This window comes from Aotus nancymaae, unplaced genomic scaffold (genome assembly GCF_030222135.1).
Source record: "Aotus nancymaae isolate 86718 unplaced genomic scaffold, 86718_ANA_hifiasm-v0.15.2.pri h1tg000099l, whole genome shotgun sequence".
Classification (NCBI taxonomy): Eukaryota; Metazoa; Chordata; class Mammalia; order Primates; family Aotidae; genus Aotus; species Aotus nancymaae.
Window position 1 is genome coordinate 4,463,592 of NW_026988514.1, and position 25,411 is coordinate 4,489,002.

Genomic DNA, 25,411 nt, shown 5'->3' on the forward strand with positions numbered 1-25,411 from the left:
TTAAGGTTGCTGCATCTTTTTTTTTAATCACACAGCAGAATACTGAAGAAATAATCCTGTATAAAAATATTGTGTTAAGGTGAGATCAGAAAATTAAAAATTACAAATAATAAACTGAAAGGGTTTTTACAAATAGTTTTGGACACAGGTACAGCCCAGGATCTGTTGGCAATGCAGCAGGTGTGTAGTTTACAAACAAGAGGCCTTGGCAGAATTAGGGTCCAGCAAGGAGGCTCAAAAGCAGCCTATGGTATGGTGTTAAAGGCATTTGAGAGGCACTCTAGGAAATGCAGAGGGCCTTGTTGCTGTGTTAAGTTCTGACTTAATGTTCTTTTTCTCCCCCTTTAAAAAAAAAATCATATATATATATATATATATTTTTTTTTTTGCATCGGCAGTGTGTATCTCGATTAACTAATCTCTCCATTTTCCTTGGTACAATTTGCCCCCAGCCCCGTCCTCCTGCAATGTACAAGTCCAGCTTGGTTGTTTTTTGTTTGTTTTTTAAGGAAAAAAAAAAAAAAAAGCCCAAATATCTTAATTAAATTAATTAAATGTAGAAACACCATAGGGTTTTATACTGAATAAATAGGGCTAATTAGACCCGGTGGCAGGTCTGAGTCACTGGTTTGTCTCAGGCTCGGCATTGTCTCAGGTTAGGAAGTGGTCCAAGGACTCCCACTTATTATTTCACTTATTATTATTAATCATAAATTCCAATGTTCGTCCGCACAACTTCGGGGTTCCCGTAAATTTCCTCATCTTCAGACTCGGAGGTGGTTCCATTGCTGGAAGGGGTGTGGAGGTGGCTGGAGGACCCACTGGCCTGGCAAACGTACCACTCATTCAGGTTGGTCACCTGAGGAGACAGAGTGCTGGAGCGACTCCTGGCTGGGTCCAGCACGGGGGACAAGGGGGCACCCACTGGAGTCCCCACTGATAAGTAGCCAAGGGGTCCTGGAGAAGGTGGCAGGGACTTGCAGTGAATCTTCATGTGCTTCCTCAGGGAGCTAGGGTGAGTGTAGGATTTGTCACAGCCTCGGATCTTGCAGTAGTAGGTCTTGTCACTGGTTTGGACATGGGAATGTTTCTTCCGATCACTACTATTAGCAAACTTCCTGTCACAGCCATCAAATTCACATTTGAAAGGCTTTTCCCCTGTATGAGTGCGCTTGTGGATCTTGAGGTTCTCGGAGCGCGCGAAGACCTTGCTGCAGCCCGGGGAGGGTTAGGGGAAGGGCTTCTCGCCGGTGCGCACACGGATGTTGTTGATGACCTTGTATTTGGCCTTGAAGGGCTTGCCCTTGCGCGGACAGTCCTCCCAGAAGCAGACGTGGCTGCTCTGCTCGGGGCCGCCCACGTGCTCCACCGGGACGTGATTCATCAGCTCCTGCATGGTGCCGAAAGTTTTGGAGCAGGGCTTTGCGCCACCGGCGGGGGGCGGTGGCGGTGGCGGTGGCGGTGGCGGCCAATTTCAATTTTTTAAATACTGAGCTTGTATCCTGTGACCTTACTAAACTCATTTATTAGTTTAAAAAATTTTTCAGACACTTTATGCTTTTCCATATAGACAATCATGTCACAGCAGTCTCATGTCTTCTTTCACATTCTCGTCCCTTTTCTTTGAGACAGGGTCTCACTCTGTCATCCAGACTGGAGTGCAGTTGTGCAATTATAGCTCCCTGCAGCCTTGACTTCCTGGGCCTTCAGTGATCCTCCTGCTCAGCCTCCTGGGTAGGTGGCACTACAGGCACATGCCACCATTAAGTTTTTGTAGAGATGAGGTCTCACTATGTTGTCCAGGCTAGTCTGTAACTCCTACGCCTAAGCAATCTTCTCGCCTTGGCTTCCCAAAATGCTAGGATTACAGGGATGAGCTACCACACCCAACCTCTTTTTTACTGGCTTATTGTACTGGCTAGGACATCCACTACAAGGTTGACTGGAAGTGGTGACTAGACATCTTCATCTTGTTCCCAATATTATGAGGAAGCTTTTTACTTCACCATTAAGTACAGTGTCATATGTAGGTTCTCTCACAGATACTGTTTCTTAGATTGTGGAAACTCCATTTAATTCCTAATTAACTGAGCCGTTTTATCATGAATGGGTGTTAATTTTTTTGTTTTCCTATATTAAAAGAGCATGTGGTTTTTCTTTATGATATTAATATGAAACACATTGTTTTTTGAATGTTAAAGCTCGCATTTCTAGGATAAACCCTACTTGGCCATATGTGTTACTGCTATCCTTTTATAGATTGCTGTGTTCAACTTGCTATTTTAAAAAGGATTTTTACATCTACATTGAGATGTTGATTTTTCCTATGATGTTCTTTCTGGCTTTGGTATCTGGGTAACGGTGGTTTCATGACTTTTCTTTGTGGGAAAGTTAATCAGCTACAAATTCAATTTAATAGGACTATTCAAGTTCTCTCTCTCTTGAGTGGGCTTTGGTTCTACATGACTTACAAGAAAGTTTTCCACTCAAGTTGCCGAATTTATTGACATTAAGTTACTAATAAAATTCCCATATTACCTTCTTAGTGTATAGGACCTATAGTGATCTTTCCGCTTTCATTCTTGATACTAGGAATTCTTTCAATTCTTTCAAAGAGTCAGGTTTTGGTTTCATAAGATTTTCTCTACTGTTTGTCCATTTGTGATTTTGTGACTTTTAGCTCTTTAACTTCTCCTATTCTATTTATTTGCTTTGGATTATTTCTGTTCTTTTTCTCATTTCTTAAGGTGCAAGTTTAGACTACTGAATTGATATCTTCCTTTTTATCTAATGTAAGTATTTAATGGTTTGATTTCCCCTCTAAGCACTGCTTTAGGTGTATTTCCCAAATTCTGACATATTCATTCAGTTTAAAATTTTTCAAATTTTTCTTGTTACTTTCTCTTTATTACTCATTTAGGAGTATGCTGTTTAATTTCCAAATATTAAAAGATTGTTCAGACAGCTTTGTTATTGGTTTTTTACTTAATTCTGTCCTGGTGAGAGAATATACCTTGTATGGTTTTCATTCTTTAAAAAATTTTAGTGAAGCATGGTGGCTCACCCCTGTAATCCCAGCACTTTGGGAGGCTGAGGTGGGTGGATCACGAGGCCAGGAGATCGAGAACATCTTGGCCAACATGGTGAAACCCCATCTCTACTAAAATTACAAAAATTAGCCAGGTGTGGTGGCATGCGCCTGTAGTCCCAGCTACTCAGAAGGCTGAGGCAGAAGAATTGCTTGAACCTAGGAAGTGGAAGTTGCAGTGAGCCAAGATTGTGCCACTGTACTCCAGCCTAGTGACAGAGCAAGATGCTGTCTCAAACAACAACAACAACAAAAACAGCCGGGTATGGTGGCCCATGCCTATAGTCCTAGCTACTCCAGAGGCTGAGGCAGGAGGATTGACTGAGCCCAGCATTCAAGGTTGAAGTTAACTGATTGCACCGACTGCACTCCAGCCTGGATGACAGTTACACACTGTCCCTAAGAAATAAAACATGTATTAATATACCATGCTAATGAGTGTTCTACAAATGCCAATTAGTCAAGTCAGTTGATAATGCATTCAAGGCCTGTATCTCCTAAGTGACTTGTGCTATCAATTACTCGACTATTTAAATATCTAATTATAATTGAAATTTTGCCACTTTTGTCAGTTTTTATTTCATGAATTTTGAAGCTGTTTTATGTGTACTTAAGATAGAAAGACAGCTTTGCTGTACGATTCCCAAATCCCCATAATACAGAGGTCTTTCCCTTGGGGTCATTCAACTTCTGCTGAGAAGAAACTTCCCATCTCTTGCTGGATGTTAAACCTCTGGCCAGCCATGTATAGGAGCTGGGGAGCAGTATGTGTTTATGGAATGAGGGGGAATGCTCCATATACAATTAGCCATTAGTTTCACTGCTTTCTCTTCACGTCTCACTCCCATCCTCCCCAAGGTACTAAGCATTTCTGAGCCTGGAGCCAAACTGGTTCCTTCTTTTCCTTATCCCCATATGCAAGCAGCGTAACTGTGCCTGCTTCTGCTCTAATAGCTATCTTTCCATCTTTCAAATTTTTATTTGCTGATAGTCTTTCTCCTAATCTCCTTATTGCAGTAGTTTTATAAATTAAAATTTCTTTCCTCACATTTTAATGTCTAATGTGATGAGACATGTTTAACAAAAGCAAATTCTTGAATACTTTCTCTGCTAGCCATTTTTAGCTTATCAAGCTGCAACACGATTTCTGTAGCTTCTGCTGATCTGCTGCCCCCTGCTCCTTATGCATTCACTTTTTTTTCCAGCTCTGTCTCTGGAAGCTATATGTTATTTGTTGTTACCACCTGCTCTCAGGGACTGCAGGTGTGAGCCATCACACCAGCTAATTTTTTTACTTTTTTGTAGAGATGAGGTTTTGCCATGTTGCCCAGTCTGGTCACGAACTCCTAGGCTCATGGGATGCACCCTCTTCCACCTTCCAAAGTGCTAGGCATGTTGCTTTGGATCTTCCCTTGCATTCACTCTGGAAGTATCCCAATAAACTAGCTGTAATCACCAAAAAGAACTACTTGTGTTCCTGAATAGTTGCCTGGGAGGGGCTGCTCAACTATCAAAATGGTATATGGGAATGTTTTTTGTTGTGTGGCTACAAACTACTGTACCTTTTTGCAACAAACACAAGAATTTCCATGTCAATTATATTTCCAACTGTCCTCTTGGCCTAAAATGGACACACTGTACACCATAGTTTAGAGGGGGCTAATCAGGACCGGAAAGAAATATGAAAAACACAAGGCACATAATTTGAAGAGGAACCAGAGTTTCAATTTCTCAGAGAATGTGAACAGAGTTTCAGTTTCTCAGAGAATGTGAACAAAGGGTAACATGCCCTGCTTGAGAATAAATATAAAGTTCTTGCCCTTAAACTGCTGAGTAGAATATGTAGTTGAATTGTAAAGTACAGATGCTTTTACTCTACCCATCTGAGAACAAGAACAATCCATCCGTTGCACAGCATAACAAAGTGCTTGATACTTAAATACTTTCAATGAATGATTTTTCAGTTAGAGAACATATCTGAATAACCCTTACATCTCTCTCCTTTGTAGAATATAAAGGTGAGAGTGATACTAAAAATAATTAACAGTTTTTACAGTATGAGCACTGTGAAGACCTGAATAGGCTAATGTCACTTAATGAGGATCTTTCTTGTGAACCCGCTGGTGGATGTGAAGGTTGGAGCTCTGGCTGAAGCCCTTCCCACACTTGCTGCACTCATAGGGCTTCTCTCCAGTATGTACTCTCTGGTGGATGAGGAGTTTGGAACTCTGACTAAATCCTTTCCCACACTTGCCACAGTGATAGGGCTTCTCTCCGGTGTGGACTCTGAGATGGATGCGAAGATCCGAGCTCTGGCTGAAACCCTTGCCACACTCATAGCATTGGTAAGGCTTCTCTCCCGTGTGGATGCACCGGTGAATGTGAAGGTTCGAGCTCTGACTGAAGCCCTTCCCACACTCGCCACACTTGTAGGGCCTCTCTCCTGTGTGTACTCGCTGGTGGATGTGCAGGTTTGAGCGTTGACTGAAGCTCATACCGCACTCCCCACACTCATAGGGCTTTTCTCCAGTGTGGACTCGCTGGTGGATATGCAGTTTGGAGCTCTGACTAAAGCCCTTCCCACACTTGTCACATTTATAAGGTTTCTCGCCTGTATGGACAGCATGATGAATGAGCAGACTTGAGCTCCTGGTGAAGCCCTTCCCACACTTGTCACACTTATAAGGCTTCTCATCCGTGTGGACTGCCTGATGGATAAGCAGACTCGAGCTCCTTGTGAAGCCCTTCCCACACTGCTCACATTTGTAGGGTTTTTCTTCTGTGTGGTCTCTCTGGTGAAGTAGTAGCTCTGAGCTTTGACTGAAGTTCTTACCACACTGACTACATTCACATTGTTTGTCTGTAGTGTGGGTTTTCTCATATGGATGACCATCTGGGCTGGTGTTAAGTATTTTCCCACAGTTATTACAGTCACAGCGTTTCTCCCCTGTATGAGCTCTCTGCTGACTATAACTGACCACCTGTGATTTCCATAAATGAATGTCTTTGCAGTTACAGTCAAGGGGATCTAAAGTTTCTTTTAACTGGCCATTCTGGCAAGTTGCCTCACCACTTAACAATGGTGAGGCCAGTTCTGGTCCATGAGACACCAGTTTAACTTGAAGGTTCTCTGAACAACTTTCCCCCCTTCTCACTTTTCTCTCAGTGCCTTCTTCCATTACAAAGAGATGTTTGCTTTCCTGATGATCCTGAGGCTCATTCTTACAGAACTTCACTGAAGAGTTTTGTGTGTCTATTTGGCTTGGGACTTTCAAAGGCAAATATGTTTCACTCTCAATGTTTTTGAAATCATCACTTTGAAGAGTCATCATATCGCCCCTGTTTCTCAAAATATAAGAAGATGCTTCTCCCCACTGTTGACAAGGGGAAAGATCTAGTTCAGGCTCCCCATCCACTTCCCCTTGATGATTCACAATACAATCCCGACTCCCAGTAATTATACTGGCCATCCCTTCCAAAATTAGCCAGCAGGAAAGCTCATGTAACAGATCCTGAGTGCTTTCTGCTGAAGATTCTCCACAGAATTTTCACTCAAGTCTCCTAGGGAACAAAGAGAATTCAGTGGTAAGAACAAAGGGTAGACTTCAAGATTTCAAGAATGGGAGTGCCAAAGGCTTGAAGGCTTAATAACTAGGAAAAATTCAGCTTGTCCTTATAGTCATTCATGTGCTTTGGGTTAATGTCAGGTACATTTGTATCTGGGTACAAGACAGAAATTTTCTCTTGGCTTTGAAGCATAGCCAAGGAAATTCTTCCCTTACTAATCCTACAAAAGGCTGTAAGTCCTATATCCTTGCTGACAATAACATTTCATCTCATCTCACTTCATTTTATTTTATTTTTTTTGAGACAGAGTCTCGCTCTGTTGCCCAGGCTGGAGTGCAGTGGCGTGATCTGGTCTCACTGCAACCTCCGCCTCCCGAGTTCAAGCAATTTTCCCACCTTAACCTCCCAAACAGCTGGGATTACAGGTGCATGCCACCACGCCCAGATAATTTTTGTATTTTTAGTAGAGACATGGTTTCGCCACGTTGACTAGGCTGGTCTTGAATTCCTGGCCTCAAGTGATCCACCTGTCTCAGCCTCCCAAAGTGCTGGGATTACAGGTAATGAGCCCCCATTCCTGGCCTACTTTCCTTTAAGTAAATATGCATTTAATTGGTATTCTGCTTTCATAGGTGTTGGGGATACAAGGAAGAAAACAGAAATCCTTTTGCTTAACAAGCTAAAGTTTCCTGGGAAGAAAGACAAATATATCAAACAATGATAATACTAAGTGAGTAGTGTAGATGAATGTATAGTACAATAGAGTACAAGAATGTATGCACAACCAGCCACGAAGGCACAGAAGAGGAACACTCACCTCAGACCCTGGGGTTTAGGAAGACTTCTGGGAGAAAATGACAGGAAAAAAAAGAGAAGTGAAATGTGGAAGAAAATTACAAATGGCTTCTTACAAAGAAGATAAAAAGGTAACAGTGGCGAAGAATGTGCCCCGGAGGGGAAGTAAGAAGCTAGAGTAAAGGGCTTAGTGTCTAATTATAAGGACCTTAGGGTTAAACCCTTCAGGGATTGAAAACTATTAAAGGATTTAAATTCAGAGTGAAATGATTGACTTTGTGACTATAAACACCACTGGAAAGCAAGACTTCAGGTAGCGAGATGGCCGCTCTAACAAATCAGAAGAAAAACGGTAAGGATGATGGTTGTGGACAGAATGGGAGAGATTCATTCTAGATCATGTGATGACAAACTAAACCTAGAAGAGAAAGGAGGTACCAAGCCTGTTCCTTGGGATCCCTGCCTGAGTGACTGGGTATGGTGGTGCTATATAATCAGATAGGAAATGCAAGAGGAAGAAGCTGAAGCAGGGAAGGGGGCAGAAACTCAAATCTGCCTTGTATAATCTGTGGTGCTGGTAGAACATTCTAGGTCTGGAACTCCTGTGAGAGAACTGTGCTAGGAATACAGAGTTTAGACTTACTGGTATATTAAACAAACAAACAAACAAACAAACAAACAAAATCCTCAGACTTACTATTCCTAAATGATAAAGAGCAGATGGATTAGGAGTGATGGAGAAACTAGGGGGAAAATGTACAGCTCAAATTATATATAACAGAAGGCTTCTTCATGGGCAAAGCATCTTACAAAATTTTAGAAATTCAAATACCAAACTCAGAATCAGTAACTACAAAGGGAACACTGACCTCATTTCTCTGGAGTCTATGTCTCAGGAAATAATAAACAATGATAAAGTAAGACATTTCTTAATTCAACCTAGGCATTCCTAACAGCTGTGCTAGTTTCTGCTGTTAGTGGCACTCTCCCAGCCCGCCCTCATTTTCTTAGAAATATTGGATGGCTAACAGCAGTGGCCTCATATAAAGCCCCAAGAATAAAATAAATAATCTGCTAAAGAAAGATTGCTAATAGTATTAACTGGACTGAAGAGAGAAGCAAAGGTTGAGGTAATGCTAAACCAACACAATGACTGATTGATTAAGGTACAAAGAAGAAGCAATTGACAATGTATGTGCCAAGAATAAAACCTCAAGCTAAATTTTTTTTTTTTTTTTTTAAAACAGAGTCTCCCTCTTGTCACCCAGGCTGGAGGTGCAATGGTGCAATCTCGACTCACTTCAAACTCTGCGTCCCAGGTTCAAGTGGGTCCTGCCTCAGCCTCCCAAGTAGCTGGGATTACAGGCACCCACCACCACTCCTGGCTAATTCTTGTATTTTTAGTAGAGATGGGGTTTCATCATGTTGGCCAGGATGGTCTTAAACTCCTGAGCTCAGGTCACCCACCTGCCTCAGGCTCCCAAACTGCTGGGATTACGGTTGTGGGCCACTGCGGTTGGCCCTCAAGCTAAACTTTTAATGGTAGTTCTGACAAAGAAGATGCCCAGGGCTGGAAATGAAGAAGCAAGGCATGCCCCCAGATAACTTAGTGTCAAAAGAGGTGGCCCGAAAAATGACTTACACTGCTATGCAGGGGAGCATGGGGACTAGGAGGCCCACCTGAGGCTCAGCCCTAGCCCTCAGCCCACCCACCGGGGGAGTTTACTGCCTGGGTACTCCCCTTGTCCATGCCTCCAGCCACAAAACAATTCAATTCTTTTTCCCCCAAAATAAAACCTCAGCTAGCTCTGCCAACTGTCCCCCCACCCAAACGAAAAAAAAAAATGGCCTACAATATCCACCATCTGGATTCTTACTACCTCCCTCCTTAGCCCAATCAGCAGAAGTATCCCCTAAAGTAGAACACACATGCCTGTCAAAGTGGTTCAAGCACGGGTTGAGGACACACTCCAGTATCATACTGAGAATACAAGAATTTTGAAAAAATATATAAGGAGACAATTTTTTTTTTTTGGAGTTGGAGTCGCGCTCTGTCACCCAGGCTGGAGTGCAGTGGTGTGATCTCGGCTAACTGCAATCTCTGCCTCCCGGGTTCAAGTCATTCTCCCGCCTCAGCTTCCTGAGTAGCTGGGACTACAGGCATGTGCTACCATGCCCAGCAAATTTTTTATATTTTTAGTAGAGATGGGGTTTCACCATGTTAACCAGGATGGTCTTGATCTCCTGATCTGGTGATCCGCCTGCCTCAGCCTCCCAAAGTGCTGGGATCACAGGCATGAACTACCATACCCAGCGGACAAACAAAATTTAAAAGGTACATAATTAAAATCCCAGAAAAACTGGAGTGGACATCACATTTAAACACAATCTAGTAATAAAATATTAAACATGCTTCCTGGCACGCGGCGCGCGCTGCGGCTGGGCCGTTAGCTGTTCGGCCCTGGGATCCACCGCGACTCCGCGATCAGCCAGCTCTGAGCCGCTAGCCGCCGTGAGCACTCGGATTCCAGCCGGCGCCAACGAGCCTCGGGGCATAGCCCGCAGCGGCCAAGCTCATGGCCGGCTGAGCTGGACGCCGCCTCCGCCTCAGCCATCGCCGCTGCTGCCTCCTGCTCCTAAGTCGGCGGCGGCCCAGGCCCAGCAACCGTGGGCGAAGACTACTGAGATGGGCGCCTGCAGCGAATAGGAGAAGGAGGTCGCACGGCCTCATCCCGGGCCGTTGCCCCAGGCGCCGCCTCGCCGGCCCCGCGGCTCTGAGGTTGCTTGCGCGCCCCCGCCGATCGCCATGGATTGGATGAAGAATATCAAACGGCAGCTGTCAATGACACTCCGAGGTAGCCGAAGCATAGACAAGACCAACGGTGCCACTGAGCAGATAGACCTGGATAAGAGTGGTGGTGGTGGTGGCAGTAACCCTGGAGAGGCCCCCACACGTGCTGCTTGTGGGGAACTTCGCTCTGCACCAGAGATTGTGCACAGGACTTGAAGATGGGGTCTGATGGGGAGAGTGACCAGGCTTCAGCCACATCCTCGGATGAGGTGCAGTCTCCAGTGAGAGTGTGCATGCGCAACCATCCCCCACGCAAGATCTCCACTGAGGACATCAACAAGCACCTATCGCTTCCAGCTGACATCCGGCTACCTGAGGGCTACCCTGAGCTGATCCTCAATAGCCCCATCTTTGACAAGCCACTCAGCCGCCACCTCCGTAGTGTCATCCATTCTGAGATTGGCTTTGGGAAACTGGAGACTTACATTAAGCTGGACAAGCCGGGCGAGGGTACCTATGCCACCGTCTACAAAAGCAAAAGCAAGCTCACAGACCACCTTGTGGCACTCAAGGAGATCAGACTGGTACATGAAGAGGGGACACTGTGCACCGCCATCCGGGAAGTGTCTCTGCTCAAGCACCTCAAACATGCCAACATTGTTACGCTACATGACATTATCCACACGGAGAAGTCCCTCACCCTTGTCTTTGAGTACCTGAACAAGGACCTGAAGCAGTACCTGGATGACTGTGGGAACATCATCAACATGCACAACGTGAAACTGTTCCTGTTCCAGTTGCTCCGTGGCCTGGCCTACTGCCACCAGCAGAAGGTGCTACACCGAGACCTCAAGCCCCAGAACCTGCTCATCAATGAGAGAGGAGACCTCAAGCTGGCTGACTTTGGTCTGGCCTGGGTCAAGTCAATCCCAACAAAGACGTACTCCAATGAGGTGGGGACACTGTGGTACCGTCCCTGACATCCTGCTTGGGTCCACGGACTACTCCACTCAGATTGACATGTGGGGTGTAGGCTGCATCTTCTATGAGACGGCCACAGGCCGGCTCCTCTTCCTGGGCTCCACGGTGGAGGAACAACTGCGTTTCATCTTCTGTATCTTAGGAACCCCAACTGAGGAGACGTGGCCAGGCATCCTGTCCAATGAGGAGTTCAAGACCTACAACTACCCCAAGTACTGAGCAGAGGCCCTTTCGAGCCACACACCCCGACTTGATAGTGACGGGACTGACCTCCTTACCAAGCTGTTGCAGTTTGAGGATCGAAATCGGATCTCTGCAGAGGATGCCATGAAACATCCATTCTTCCTCAGTCTGGGGGAGCGGATCCACAAACTTCCTGACACTACTTCCATATTTGCACTAAAGGAGATTCAGCTACAAAAGGAGGCCAGCCTTCGGTCTTCATCAATGCCTGACTCAGGCAGGCCACCTTTCTGCGTGGTGGACACCGAGTTCTAAGTCACAGACTGAGGCCCCAGCAGGCAGCGGCTGGAGGGATGCCACACCCTTCACAGGGCAGCCCCCAACTACATCTTCCCTACTTACTCTCTGCCTACCTGCCTGAGCCATGTTCGCCTGCCCACTTGTCCCCTGCTGCCTGCCCAAACACCCGACCATTGGCCTGTCAACCCACCCATTGGCCTGTCTGCTGGGTGCTAACAAAGCTCTCATCACTCCTTCAAAAATAAATAAACATATTGCTATGAAAAATAATAATTCTAAATAAATAAAATAATAGATGATGATGATAGATTAGATAACTTGTTTCATAGATATGTGTCAGGCTGTTTTATTCAAAGGCCTGCAATCTAGATGAGTTAAATAGTAAAATTAACACAGGGCTAAGATGGAAGATTGAGGAATTCTAAGAATGCATATGAAAAGACAGACAAATAGAGAGGTAAAAGTAAATGCTCATCTCCAAGGAGTTGCATGAGGACAGTGAAGACAGAACACAGGGAGAGAAAATGATCAAAGAAATAACAAAAAAATGTTTCCTAGAATTCAAGATTCAGGGCCCAATAAATGCTAAAAAATGGTATGTAAAAAGATCCCCAACTAAACATACCCTTTTAAAACCTCAGGACTTCAAGGAAAAAACAAAACAAAATGCAGAAAATGCTAAAAGTTTCTAAACAGAAAAGCCAGGTTATGTGCAAATAAATGAGAATTATATTGACAATGAACAACTAATTAGCAATATTGCAAATCTTCAATATCTTCAAATTTTGGGTAAAACGTGATTGTGAAATTATAATTTTTACTCAGCCAATTAACCATTTAGAAGTCAATAAAATACATAATTAGGCCAGGCGTGGTGCTTCATGTCTGTAATCCCTGCTCTTTGGGAGGCTGAGGCGAAGGGACTGCTTGAGCTCAGGAATTTGCAACCAGTGTGTGCAACATGGCAAAACCCTCTCTCTACAAAATACAAGACAAAACAAAAACACTCCAAACCCCAAAACAATAGTTAGCTGAATCAACTGTTGAAACATAAAAGAAAAAAACAAAACTCTACAATAACAGTATGGAGTCAAAACCCCACAAATAAAATATATTTTTAAAAAGCAAGTATTAGCTTCAGAGGAAAAATAAAAAAGGAACTATAATCGTACTGTACTACTTGACTCTATAGTGAATAACTAGTTACAAAGTCAAAGCAATGTAAGCATTAATCACTGACATGACTCTAACATAAATTCTCGGGAGGCTACGCATTTGAGGAGGTAACATAAAAAAACTACATCTTCATCTGTAATATGAGAAAGTCAATAGAAATTATAAAATATTGATAAATTGAGGAATAACAGTATATCACAATACAATAAATTTAAATTTAGATGATACTGTGGTGCCATTTTCTACCTGTTACACTAGCGTAAACCCGAAGTCTGAAGACACACATTGCTCGTGAGTGTAAACTGATATGGACAGACATTTTGACAATTATCAATGTCATAAATGTATGCACTCAGTATTCCAGCTTAGAACTTTACTCCTCAGATTTCTAAGCATAGTTTGCAAAATGATATTTACATGAGACTGCTCACTTTGTAAAGGCCAATGACCAAAACATGAGCTAGAAACATGAAAGAAACTTCATTGTGCACCTTTTATATTTATTTATTTATTTGTTTTATTTTTTATTTTTTGAGATGGAGTCTCACTCTGTCGCCCAGGCTGGAGTGCAGTGGAGCCATCTCGGCTCACTGCAACCTCCTCTTCCCTGGTTCAAGCAATTCTTCTGCCTCACTCAGCTAATTTTGTGTATTTTTAGTAGAGATGGGGTTTCATCATGTTAGCCAGGAAGATCTCAATCTCCTGACCTCGTGATCTGCCCGCCTCAGCCTCCCAAAGTTCTGGAATTACAGGTGTGAGCCACTAATATTAATTTTTTAACCATGTGAATGCATTTATTGTTTACATGAGAGAGAAAAATAACTATATAAACATACTGTCTGGAGTAGGAAGACAAATCCAATAAGGAGCTAGAAAGATGAAAACTGAGTGCCTTTGGGAAGCCACATTGTAGCTGATGGAGCAGCAGAGCCAGGTAACAGGAACGTCTTTATTATGAGCTGTCCTTACAATTTGTTTTACCCAGGTGTGTGTATTACTTTGTTTACAAATTTCAAAAGTAATGGCAAAAACGAAAAAGAAAAATGACAAAAGAAAAACAGGGCAGTTTGTGGCAGTTACATCACAAAATGGGCTGAAATGATTAAATGGATTTTAAAGGATATTGCTTCAACACCCGTAACATACAGTAGTTGGAAATGGCTAGTGGTTATAGAAATTGTAGGTATACGAAAATCAATGGGGGAGGAATTTTGCGAAAGGTGCATTTTCATAAGCAATAATGAAAGTGTGATGTTAGCTTTTTAAAAAATGTTTAAAATAATATGAAGAATGAGGCCGGGCACGGTGGCTCATGCCTGTAATGCCAGCACTTTGGGAGGCTGAGGTGGGTGAATCACTTGAGGTCAAGAGTTCAAGATCAGCCTGGCCAACATGGCGAAACCCAGTCTCTAATAAAAATACAAAAAACAGCTGGGCATGGTGGCGGGCACCTGTAGTCCCAGCTACTCAGGAGGCTGAGGCAGGAGAATTGCTTGAACCCAGGAGGTGGAGCTTACAGTAAGCCGAGATTGTGCCACTGCACTCTAGCCCGGGTGACAGAGTGAGACTTCGTCTAAAAGAAGAAGAAAAGAAAATATGAAGAATGAGTGTATAACATTAGGGGAAAACACTGACATGAGAAAAGGGGTCCTTTTATAGGGAGTTAACATGGCAGAAAAAAGCTCTAACACACACTGCATAAAACAGCAAATTAAAAATGCACACAGTGCAATCCCATAAAATTTTAATACATACACTTATAATATACATACATAAGTATAGAGTACATAGTGATTTTATTTCATATTATACTGTGTTTTTGAGACTTTTGTATAAAAGAAAAATGTTGAACAACTATGTTCCATTTTATGTCAATAAAAATGAAAACTTAGAGCAGAACTTGAAACTGGAAGCCCATCTCCTACTTCATTTTTGTCTACCTGTAAACCATTCTCTACAAAGCAGTCACAGTGATACTGGGTCAATCAGAGCACACTATTCTCTGATCCAATGGCTGCCCACTAAAGATAAATCCACTTTTTTTTTTTTTTTTTTGAGATGGGGTCCCATGCTGTCTTTTAGGCTGGAGTGCAGTGGCGCTATCTCAGCTCACTGCTACTTCCACCTCTCCGCTCAAACGATTCTCCCACCTCAGCCTCCCAAGTAGCTGGGATTACAGGCATGTGCCATAACGCCTGGCTAACTTGTTGTCATAAATCCACTTTTTCCCAGTGCCTTCAGTGCCATAACTGGGCCAGGCCCTGCCCACCACCTCTTCTCAGTCTGTTCTTAGATGCACCCTGTGGGTCTACCACATTCTCCTTGTAGGTCTTTGGGTCTCTTGTGTGTTTCTCATTGCCTAGAATGTTCTTCCCCTCCCTAGCCACCTGCTTAAACTATTGATCCCTTAGCTCCCAGTTTAATGTCACTTCAGAGACTCTCCCTAAGACACATTCACAACCCGCATTCCATCACATGCCTTCGATCTCTTAGTGTTCCATCCTTCATAGGACTTACCAACTGTATAGTAATACTCCAAAGAATTACATCATAAATGATGTTTAAGGGAGACTTACTTGCAACATCTAACTTGAGCTTGAAAAACAATGGCAACAATCTAATTTTTACCCTATTTCATGCATTAGATAGACTCATTTTAGGGCAGTATCTGTGGGATCTAGGAGTGTTAATAAATTTAAAAGAAGTTAAAGTTAAAAAAGAATTGGTGGGAGATTTTAGATACTGAGGATGAGAAGAGAGAAACTTTTCCAAGACAGGGTCTCACTCTGTCGCCTAGGATGCAGCCTGGAGATCTTCGCTCACTGTAGCATCAACCTCCCTGGCTCAGGTGATTCTTCCACCTTGGCCTCCCACTCAGTAGCTGGAACTACAGGCATGTGCCACCAGGCCTGAGTAATTTTTGTACTTTTTGTAGAAGGCGTTTTGCCATGTTGCCCAGGCTGCTCTCCAGCCCCTGGGCTTAAGTGATCCTCCTACCTCTGCCTCCCAAAGTATTAGGATTACAGGAATGAGACACTGCGCCTGGCCCAAGAGAAATTTAATATGGTCATGGCTTGTTTCTAAACTAGGAGACTGGAACAACTTTAATACTGACAAAAGTGGGAATATAAGAAAGGAACTTAAAAAGGAAAAGAATTTTAAGCTTATCAAAATAGGAGAGTTGAACACCACTAAATGTTTAACAACAGCTCCTCCTACAAGTGGACATATATAGCATGCATTCTCAGGGGCAATAATGTCCCCAAGGAGTGAGAATTGGTTTTAGGGGGCACAATAAATCTTTATCTTTTTAATTTCCTTTTTTTTTTTGAGAAGGCATCTCACTCTGTTGCCCAGGCTGGAGTGCAGTGGCATGATCTCGGCTCACTATAACCTTTGCCTCCCAGGTTCAAATGAGTCTCCTGCCTCACCCTCCAGAGTAGCTGGGATTACAGGCATCCGCCATCATGCCCAGCTAATTTTTGTATTTTTAGTAGAGATGGGGTTTCGCCATGTTGGCCAGGCTGGTCTTGAACTCCTAACCTCAGGTGATCTGCCCACCTCAGCCTCCCAAAGTGCTGAGATTATAGGCATGAGCCACTGTACCTGGCCGAACAAATCTTACATATTATGCTTGTTTGGGACCCACAAAAACAATCCTACCTGACAAAATCTTATTCCTTCATATGTAATTTCTCTAAAGGAGAAATTTAATTTGTCTCCTTTTGGCAGGGAGAGAGTAATGATAAAGAATAAGGCTGAGAAACACTGATGATGTAGTGACTTAAAACCAAAGAGCCCTTTGGGATTTCACATTAGAAAAAAGACAGAAGCCAGAGAATCTGCAGGGAAGAGGACTAAGAGAGAAGCTGGAGGAAACAGAAAAACTATTTCATACATGACAAAGAATTTCAAGAGAAGGTCACCACTATAGAAGCCATCAGTAAAACCGGTAAGAGTAAATATGCTGAAATAAAAATTTAAAAAGGAACAAACTGAAAGAGACAAAAGTTCAGTGGTAACCTCCAAGGGGGCAATTTTGGTATGAGAAGGGAGCACAAGTGCTGGGTTTACATGAAGAATGTGCAAAGGCCTGGTTTACCACCTGGAGGTAATGACTTCCCCCTGTAGCACTCTCCTTACTCCCCAGGATTAGCTGAAAATAGAAATTGAAAGGCCAGTCACTGAGGGAAGAAAACCAGGGCCCCCTGTGGATTGAGGGAGGGGCAAACCCTGAAAGCTACCATGATGGCACATTTTTCAGTGTGTGTGTGTTTTGTTTTTAAACAGGGTCTCACTGTCGTCAGGGCAGGAGTGCAGTAATGTCGTCCCAGCTCACTGCAACCTCAGCCTTCCCAGCTCAAAAGATCCTCCCACCTCAGCCTCCTGAGTAGCTGGGATTACAGGTAACTGCCACCATGTCTGACTCATTTTTTTAATATTTTGTAGACACAAGGTTTCGCTGTATTGCCCAGGCTGGTGTTGAACTCATGAGCTCAAGCGATCTGCCTGCCTTAGCCTCCCAAACTGCTGGGATTACAGGCATGAGCCACTGTGCCCGGCCACTTTTCAGTGTTTTTTTTGTAGAATGTCTGCTTTTGGCTACAAAATGGCAATTTCACATGGTTCAATCTAGTAGGTACACATTCATCTCCCCATCTAATTAAAATTCCTTATCAACATATTTTTTAATGGCTACACACTTTTCTGTGATCCATGATAATTTGCCTGACCAATCCCATGATACATTTAGTGAGTAAATAATTTTTTCACTATTTTAAGTAATTCAATAATAAGTATTTTCGTTCACAATTTTCAGTTGGAGTTACTGATTATTGCCTTAAACAGATATCTAAAAAATGATGAAAATGTTTAAGGCTCCTTGATTCAGGCAGTCAAAAAGTGTTTTATCTGGCTCATGCCTGTAATCCTAGCTACTCTGAGGCCAACGTATCAACTGAACCTGGGAGGTGGAGGTTGCAGTGAGCTGAGATTGTGCCACTGTACTCTAGCCTCCAGCCTGGGCGAAAGAGGGAGGCTCTGTCTAAAAAAAAAATGTTTTTATCTGGGTATGAGAATATCTCACCACAAGTTTTGATTATTTTTGGGAGGGCATGAATTCCTGAAGGTGTAAGGAAAGAAATGATGGAAACTGGATATTGCAAGGCAGGGGAGGACATTCAGTGAAAAATAAACTAGATGGCATAGACCAATGTGGGGGAAATATGGGAAAGGTAAGAGTACAGAGAAGCAAGTCAGCATTACTGGGAAAGACCACAACCTCCTGCAGAGGCAGAAGGGAACTGAGTAGATCAGGTAAAACAGTAGCACATGGGAAACATCCCAGAAATCCCTGCTTTTGACACAGACCACAAGGTATCAGAGAACTCCTGGAACATTGGAAAAGGGACTCCTGTTGTGGATTAGCCTGGCTTATAACTTGCTATGATGCCTGGTGCTCTTTGGGGTTCACTTGCCATTATATAATGATCTTTATCTTGTTCCACCTGAGAGATCACATTTGGGAAACTCACAGGGATTGGGTGATGTGCAGAAAGCATAATCAGTCCCACCTCTAGCTTATAAAGGATGGAACAGGTATGGTTTTTAAGACAACCCAGTAAAACTACCATTCTCCAATTCTTAGAATAGTCAGAAAACATCCTTTTGTGCCAAAAAGGAAGTAGGAAACAAAGATGCCCAAGGGCAGGTGTCCAGGTCCACATGTCCTTACCCACCCAAGACCAAGTTCCCATTGTTTCCCAGCATCACAGCTCTGCACAGGTTCCTGGGAGCACAGTCCAGGTTGCCCCACTCCTCCTCGGTGAAGGCCATAGAGGCATCCTTGAATGTAACTGGTTCCTAAAACATTAAGCACATTCCTCCTCAACAAACAACCATCTGTACAAATGCCCTGGAAGGGGTGTGAAGTCAGCAGCACTGGAAAAGGTAAGAAAGGTAGAGAAGAAGTTTGTAGCTCAGGGGATCTGAGTGAGCTAAGTCAAATTTTGTTGGAAGATCTTTCCTTTTCACCTACTTGGCTACTTCCAACCAAATCATTTCCCTTGTGCCTACAAAACATGTCTAAGCTCAAGTTCTCAGCTACTGACTCTTTCCTTGTCACTGTCTTCTTGTGTCATTGCTGAGTTGTCATCTTCACCCCATTCCCACCATTATCCTGACAAACTTAACACTCTCAGGAATAATTTACCCAACCCTCCGACCTCACGTTTCATCTCCACAGTGCTAATAATCTCAGCCACATTTCATCAAACTGTCATGACCATAATCAGGAGTCCACTACCTGGACCCCTCTGCTCTTAAAATATTAATCTCCCTAATATTCTACACTTTAAAAATCACTTCCTATGCTTTCTGTTTTTCCTCCTCCCTCATATTTGCTTCATCAAGGTCATCACCCTTAACCCTTCCTCTTTTTTACCTCAGCCATAGTATGCTTCTGACCTCCAGGTTTCCCTAGTTGAATCCATCATATGTCCTTTCTTCTTCTAAACTAAGTAGTTGAACATTACTGGGAAAATAAAACAGTACATACACACACAGCCATAAAACACTCTCCTCAGGGATCCCTTGGCTTAAAATACCATCCACTGCTAAATATTTATTTCCAGCCCTAACCTCTCCCCTCACCTCCAGACTCCAACTTTCTACCTTTTAACATCTACACTGGGATGTATAAAGGTGCTTAAAACTTAACAGGTCCCAGCATTTGGGGAGGCTGAGGTGAGCAGATCACTTAAGGTCAGGCGTTCAAGACCAGCCAGGCCAACATGGTGAAACCTTGTCTTACTAAAAATACAAAAATTAGCCAGGTGAGGTGGTACGCGTCTGTAGTCCCAGCTACTCAGGAGGCTAAGGTGGGAGGATCGCTTGAACCCAGGAGGTGGAGGTTGCAGTAGGCCAAACAAACAAAAAACTTAACAGGCCCCAACAGAACTCCTGCTCCCAGCAATCTCCATCAACATCTGCCCTTCCCCAGTTGTCCCCATTTTAGTAAACAGCCACAAGAACCACTCAATTGCTCAAACCAAAATCCCAGAAGTCATTTCATTCTCATCTTCACATCTCAGCCATCACCCACCTCCTTTACCTCTAAGACGTATCAGCATCCACCCAGCTTCCCCCTGACACTGTCACCTCTCCACGCCTGGGCGGCACGTGTCTCACTTGCACCAACCTCCTGCTTGATCTGTCTCTACTCTTGCTACCCCAAACATGAGTTTTCCACATGGCAGCCAAGGTGATCTTTTAAAACAGAAACTAGGCTAAGTGTGAAACTCTCCAAAGGCTTTTCAGGGGCTATTGAGTAAAATCCAGAGTCTTCATCCTGGCCTGTGAGGCTCTCCTGTCACCTCCCCAACCCTGGCCTCTCTTATGATCATCCTCAGCACCAGGTGCCCAGCAGGCCCTTGAACCACATCAAATTCATTGTAGTTTTTGTGCGAGCTGCCCTCTCCCTTCCTTATCATTCAGTTCTCACCCCAACTGTTGCCTCCTCAGAAAGCATGTCCCTGACCATCTAATCCACAGGAGTACCCTGTAGCTATCATTTTCCTGGTTTAATTTCTTCTTACGACTTATGCCTCATCTTATTTTCTTATTTATTCACTTGCTTTCTTATTTACTGTTTCTCCCCATTGAGATCTAATTGCCCCGAGAACAGAGAGGCTGCCTCATTTGTGCATGATTGCATTCTCAAAACCTCAAGCAGGGCCTGGAACTTAAGAGGAGTCCAAATATTTATTCAGTGAATGTCAGCAAATCTGGTTCCCTCTAGGGCTCTGTGTGATGAAACAATGCTTCTTAAACTTCCTGTGGTGAAGAACCAGTTTTTTGTTTTTGTCTTTCAAGTTCTCAATTTTAGTACTTATATCTGCACAGTGCATGGGCTGGCACCACTCTCTAAGGCACATTTTCAAAAGTAGAGTGATAGAATACATAAAGTCATAAGGGCTGTCTCATGAATTCGATCAGCTAAGCCAGCTTCGGCCTGAGTCTAAAGAGGCACCACTCCCACCTTCCTTGGGCCTGCGCTGCAGGAGTGACATGACTTACCCAACTCGTCACCAGTGGGGAAGGGAAGAATGAGGGTAAAGATAAAGGTAAGGATGGGTACTGCGCTGCAGGAGTGACATGACTTACCCAACTCGTCACCAGTGGGGAAGGGAAGAATGAGGGTAAAGATAAAGGTAAGGATGGGTACTTTCTCCGAAGCTTTCTGTTCAAGGTCACTGGTCTCCACTCTGAGGAAGAGGGCTGGAAGAGAAGCCTCAAGCCCCTGAGTAAAGGTGGGACAAACAAGCAGAAGCAAAGGTTGCTGCCATCAAGCTCCATCACCACATCCTTTAGCAAGGCATGACGGCATATTACAAGCAAGCGGGCTGGCCGCTCTTCCCAACCAGACCTTCTCTTTAGACCACAGAGAAAAAATATTTCTTTCTGTTTAAGGCTAACCTCTCCTGTGCATTCTAGATCAAATCCCTTCTATCTTCAGAGATGCAAGCCCATCAATTATCTTTTATCTCCTCTGTTTTTTATCTGTCTTCCATCCAGTCATCTGGATTGTCTAATCTTCCTTCTCTACCTCAACAATATTCAAGCCATTTCAGATCCTGTCAATTCTACCTCCTAAATTTCCCTCCAGTGTGTTACTTCTTTTCCATTTCCACTGCCAGTCTTAGTAAGACTCTTATTGTTTTTTTTCTTACCTAGGCCAGAATAACTCTTTACCAATTCTTTGTAGTACAATTTTTGTCATCTTTTAGTCCCTAGGTTAGACAATCAGAGTTATTAATTTTTTAAGGTCCTGAAGATAAAGTGGCAGGTGGGATTCCACGCTGAGAAGGGAAAGGATATGCTAATGGACGACTAACTTAGTGGTAGGTAAAAAAATGACAGGAATAGACCAAATAAGATGAATCACTGTGACAAGGGAAGGGAGAAAAGGAAATAGTGCTCCTGTTAAAGCAAGACAAAGCTGGGACTGAAAGATTGAATAATCAACAGTCTTCTCAGGTGTCAGTGGCACTAAGGATTCACTCCAAGGCTGCGCTCCTGCTTACAGTGGGGAGAGCAAACTCAATATTCTGAAGGCCAATTGAAGAAGAAGGTCACAAGATCAATCGTTTCCTGTTTCTATCAGACAAATGTCAACCTCCTCAGAACTATATACATGTCATCATGGGGACTTCCACTTTGCAGAGCCCGTCTCTGCTGTATCTAACAATTTACTTTGAAATGGAAAAGCAGGAAGAGGCACACTAGATTACATGGAGTCATCTAACACATCACCCTTGAGTCTAGCACAGTCCTTTCCAGAGTAAGCCCTGACTTATGGAGTTCTCCCATCCATTTTAGAGCTTTCAGTCTCAGGACAATCAATAACCCTCTTTCTTAAGCATGAGGATGAGTTAGAATTCTCCTCCTCTGAGATCCTATAGCATCTTTCACATCCCTTTATTATAGCTATAAATCTGTCTCCCAAGTTTGCTTGGCCCCATTCTGAAGGATGGAGCCATGCTCAACTCATCTTTGTTTTTTGAGACAGAGTCTCACTCTGTTGCCCAGGCTGGAGTGCAGTGGCATGATCTTGGCTCACTGCAAGCCCCACCTCCTGGGTTCAAGCAGTTCTCCTGCCTTAGCTTCCCGAGTACCTGGGATTACAGCTGCCAACATGCCCAGCTAATTTTTGTATTCTTAGTAGAGATGGGGTTTCACCATGTTGGCCAGGCTGGTCTCCAACTCCTGACCTCAGGTGATCCTCCCGCCTGAGCCTCCTAAAATGCTGGGATTACAGTTGTGAGCCACCATGCCCGTCCTCAACTTGTCTTTAAATCCCCAGCAATGAGCACAATTGACTTGGAATCAGAAAGATAAATATAGATTCATATTCAACTTAAATGAATAATAATACAACTAAAAGAAAATCTAAAGATAGTAAAACCCAAGACCCTCAGTTTACAGATGAAAAACCAAAGTTCATAAGGGTGAAGTGACTTATCCAATGTCACGGAGGAAGGGAGAGGTGAACTAAGACTCCTGCCTTTCAGCATACTTAAGGACAATGGCTGGTACATAGAAAACATGCAGGGATTAGAATGAAGTCCTTTCTTTAAATTAAAACACACACCAGAATCTCAAAATTTACCAAACTAGCAATACCCAGTTGCAGCGGCAGTGAATAACTAATCATCAGGGAACAGTCAGAAGCGAAGGAAAGAAAATATATGGATTCTACTCAGGTTAATCTCTCTTGAAGTCCTCAATTACTTTTTAGGTCACAGAGAAGCCATGCTCTCAGTACCTCGATACAGCTTACTGTCCTCCAAAACAGATTTTTCTAAGAGCTCGTGTGTGTGAGGGCTGTATTTGCCAGCAAAAAGATGGGTTTTGCTGGTAGTGTTAAAAATCAATTTTTTTTTCCTTAAAACCCAGTCTGATATTTTATTCAAACAACTTCTGGTGTGATGACCTGTTTAGTTAATGGAGAAAGAACAGCCTGAAGTTAGAAAACACAGGGTTTACTTCTGGCTTGCTGCTCTCTGCAACAAAGGACAAGACACTTTCCATCAGCTCCCTCAGAGTTAGAGCTCTCCACCATAAAATGCCAGGTCAGGGCAAAGAGGGGGCCGACTATCTCAAACACCCTGGGAGTCTAAGGGTTAATTTTGAGGTAACCTCCCACAGACGGTTTTACCAAGACAAATGAGAACTCTCTTTTTAAAAAAGTATGACTTGGTAATTTTTATTGGAACAGTTAAATATGTAAACATCTTAATGAAAGAGAACAAAACCTGAGTATAAAAGATGAATAAGTCATTTTACCTGCCTTAGAGACACTTATATCAAGTGTATAGACAGACACTTCACAATAAACCTTTGGATGTACAAAGATCAACAGAATAAAAAAAGAGTGAAACTCTCCTTTCACTATGTCTAGAAGGGAGGATGAAGCTTAGTTCTTAAAAAAACGCCACAGAGTTCTGATGCATAGCCTGGTTGAAAAGCATTTCTACGAGTGATTTTCTAACCACTGTGCTGCCATTTAACACATTTCCTCGTTTTTGACTCTTTCACAGTTAATAAATGATCACTATTAATATGCATCCTTTTTGTGTACAGGTAACATAATACGCTCATCAAGATGGTAAGCTCCTTGAAGAAAAGAACGGTGGTTTATCATTCTATCTGTTTTGCTGAGACCTCTTAGCACTGGGATGAGAATGGAATAGCTTGGAATGACTTTCAACGTGAGTGAAATGTCTGGCAGGAAAACGCAGACTTTGAGAGGCTCCCCATGAGAGCACAGCCCAGTGCTCTGAGGAGCGGAATAAATTCATGGAGGCAGGGTGAGTGAAAACTATCTGTGCAGAGCCTGGTGACATCATCTGCTAGCTACATGCCCTTAGTATCTTAATGTCCATACACCCATAACTATAAAACACCATACTGGGGCCTGACAATAAATAAAACAACACACCTCACAGGGACATTTCAGAGAGATGGCATTTTAGGAGAAATGGAACGCCAACTCACCCAGATCTTGGTCATTTCTTACCTCCCAGGGAGGACGGGTTCCTGGAGAGGCAGTTAGGGAAAGAGAAAAAGCCATGAAAATCAAGCCCAGCAAGACTGCAGGGAAAAAGTTACTCCGCTCCTGCCTCTGAAGCCTCTTCAGTCATGGAGGAAGTCTCGCACTCCCTCCATGAGGTGAGAGGTGACGCCTTTTCTGTCACCACCTTCATCTCTCTCCACAGTGCTTTCAATTAAACAAGCCAAGTCTTCCCCTTAAAACCAAGAGGCTAAGTAAATCCCGCAGCAGCCGGCAGCTCTAAGTCATGCCCATTTCCTCTGACTTTCTGATCTCTGCCCTAAAGTTCTAGTTAAGAGCAGGAGCTCTCGGGTTATATGACCGCCTCTCAGGATGGATTTCGGTTGCCCAAGATGCCTTCCCTCATTTCATTCTCAGGAGTCTGGCTGGTTCCTGCAGTGCGGGGGCTCAGATGCAAGCTCTTTTCAGCCAGGGCAGTGCTGCTGCGGACAGAAACCTCAGTCTCTCACGGGATCCCCGCTACGTCGCTTAACGTCCACCGAAACCCCCTGCAATAACGCCCGTCACACTCGAGGGAGAGGCCGGCGTGGCCAACCACGAAGCCCCCAGCCGGCCCAGGCCAGAGTTTGGCCAGGAGAGAGGAGGGGCCTTCGGAGGCGCAGCCGCTCAGCCGCAGGACCCGGCAGGCTTCAGTGTGGCCGCAGCCCGGCCCCGGGGGCGCAGCAGCTCGGAAATGCGGTGCCGTGACACACGTGCCGCCGCGGGCCGCGCCTCCGCAGCTCGCGTGCCCTACCATCGCCGCCCTCCAGGCTTCCGCGGCTCGGCGGCCCAGCGCCTTCCCGCGGCACACCCATTTCCTGACCCCTGAGCGCCTCTGCCAGGGGCCGGGGCAGCCCTTCCTGTCTCACCTCCCACGTGGAACACCACACCGCCAAGGGCCAGATTCCGGATGCTGACG

The 25,411-nt window shown here is 44.0% G+C and overlaps 1 protein-coding gene and 2 pseudogenes across 3 annotated transcripts; 1 reads left to right on the forward strand and 2 right to left on the reverse strand.

Moving 5' to 3' along the window:
- On the reverse strand, positions 1-1,471 carry LOC105733243 (zinc finger protein ZIC 5-like; annotated as a pseudogene).
- ZNF239 (zinc finger protein 239) lies at positions 1-25,411 on the reverse strand. Of its 3 annotated transcripts, none has more exons than XM_012475580.3 (2): positions 25,362-25,411; positions 1-6,649 (listed from the first exon to the last, which is right to left on the reverse strand). In XM_012475580.3, exon 2 carries the CDS (start codon positions 6,556-6,558, stop codon positions 5,182-5,184), a length of 1,377 nt encoding a protein of 458 aa, XP_012331003.2. In that variant the 5' UTR covers positions 6,559-6,649; positions 25,362-25,411; the 3' UTR covers positions 1-5,181. The 3 variants fall into 3 exon arrangements, with proteins under 3 accessions (XP_012331003.2, XP_012331004.2, XP_012331002.2); XM_012475581.2 differs by lacking the exon at positions 25,362-25,411 and adding an exon at positions 24,460-24,985; XM_012475579.2 differs by lacking the exon at positions 25,362-25,411 and adding an exon at positions 24,438-24,985.
- Positions 10,242-11,732, forward strand: LOC105733260 (cyclin-dependent kinase 16-like; annotated as a pseudogene).

Excerpts from the sequence above, each read along its gene's own strand:
- ZNF239 (XM_012475580.3), bottom strand. The coding sequence starts at position 6,558 with ATGGCCAGTATAATTACTGGGAGTCGGGATTGTATTGTGAATCATCAA.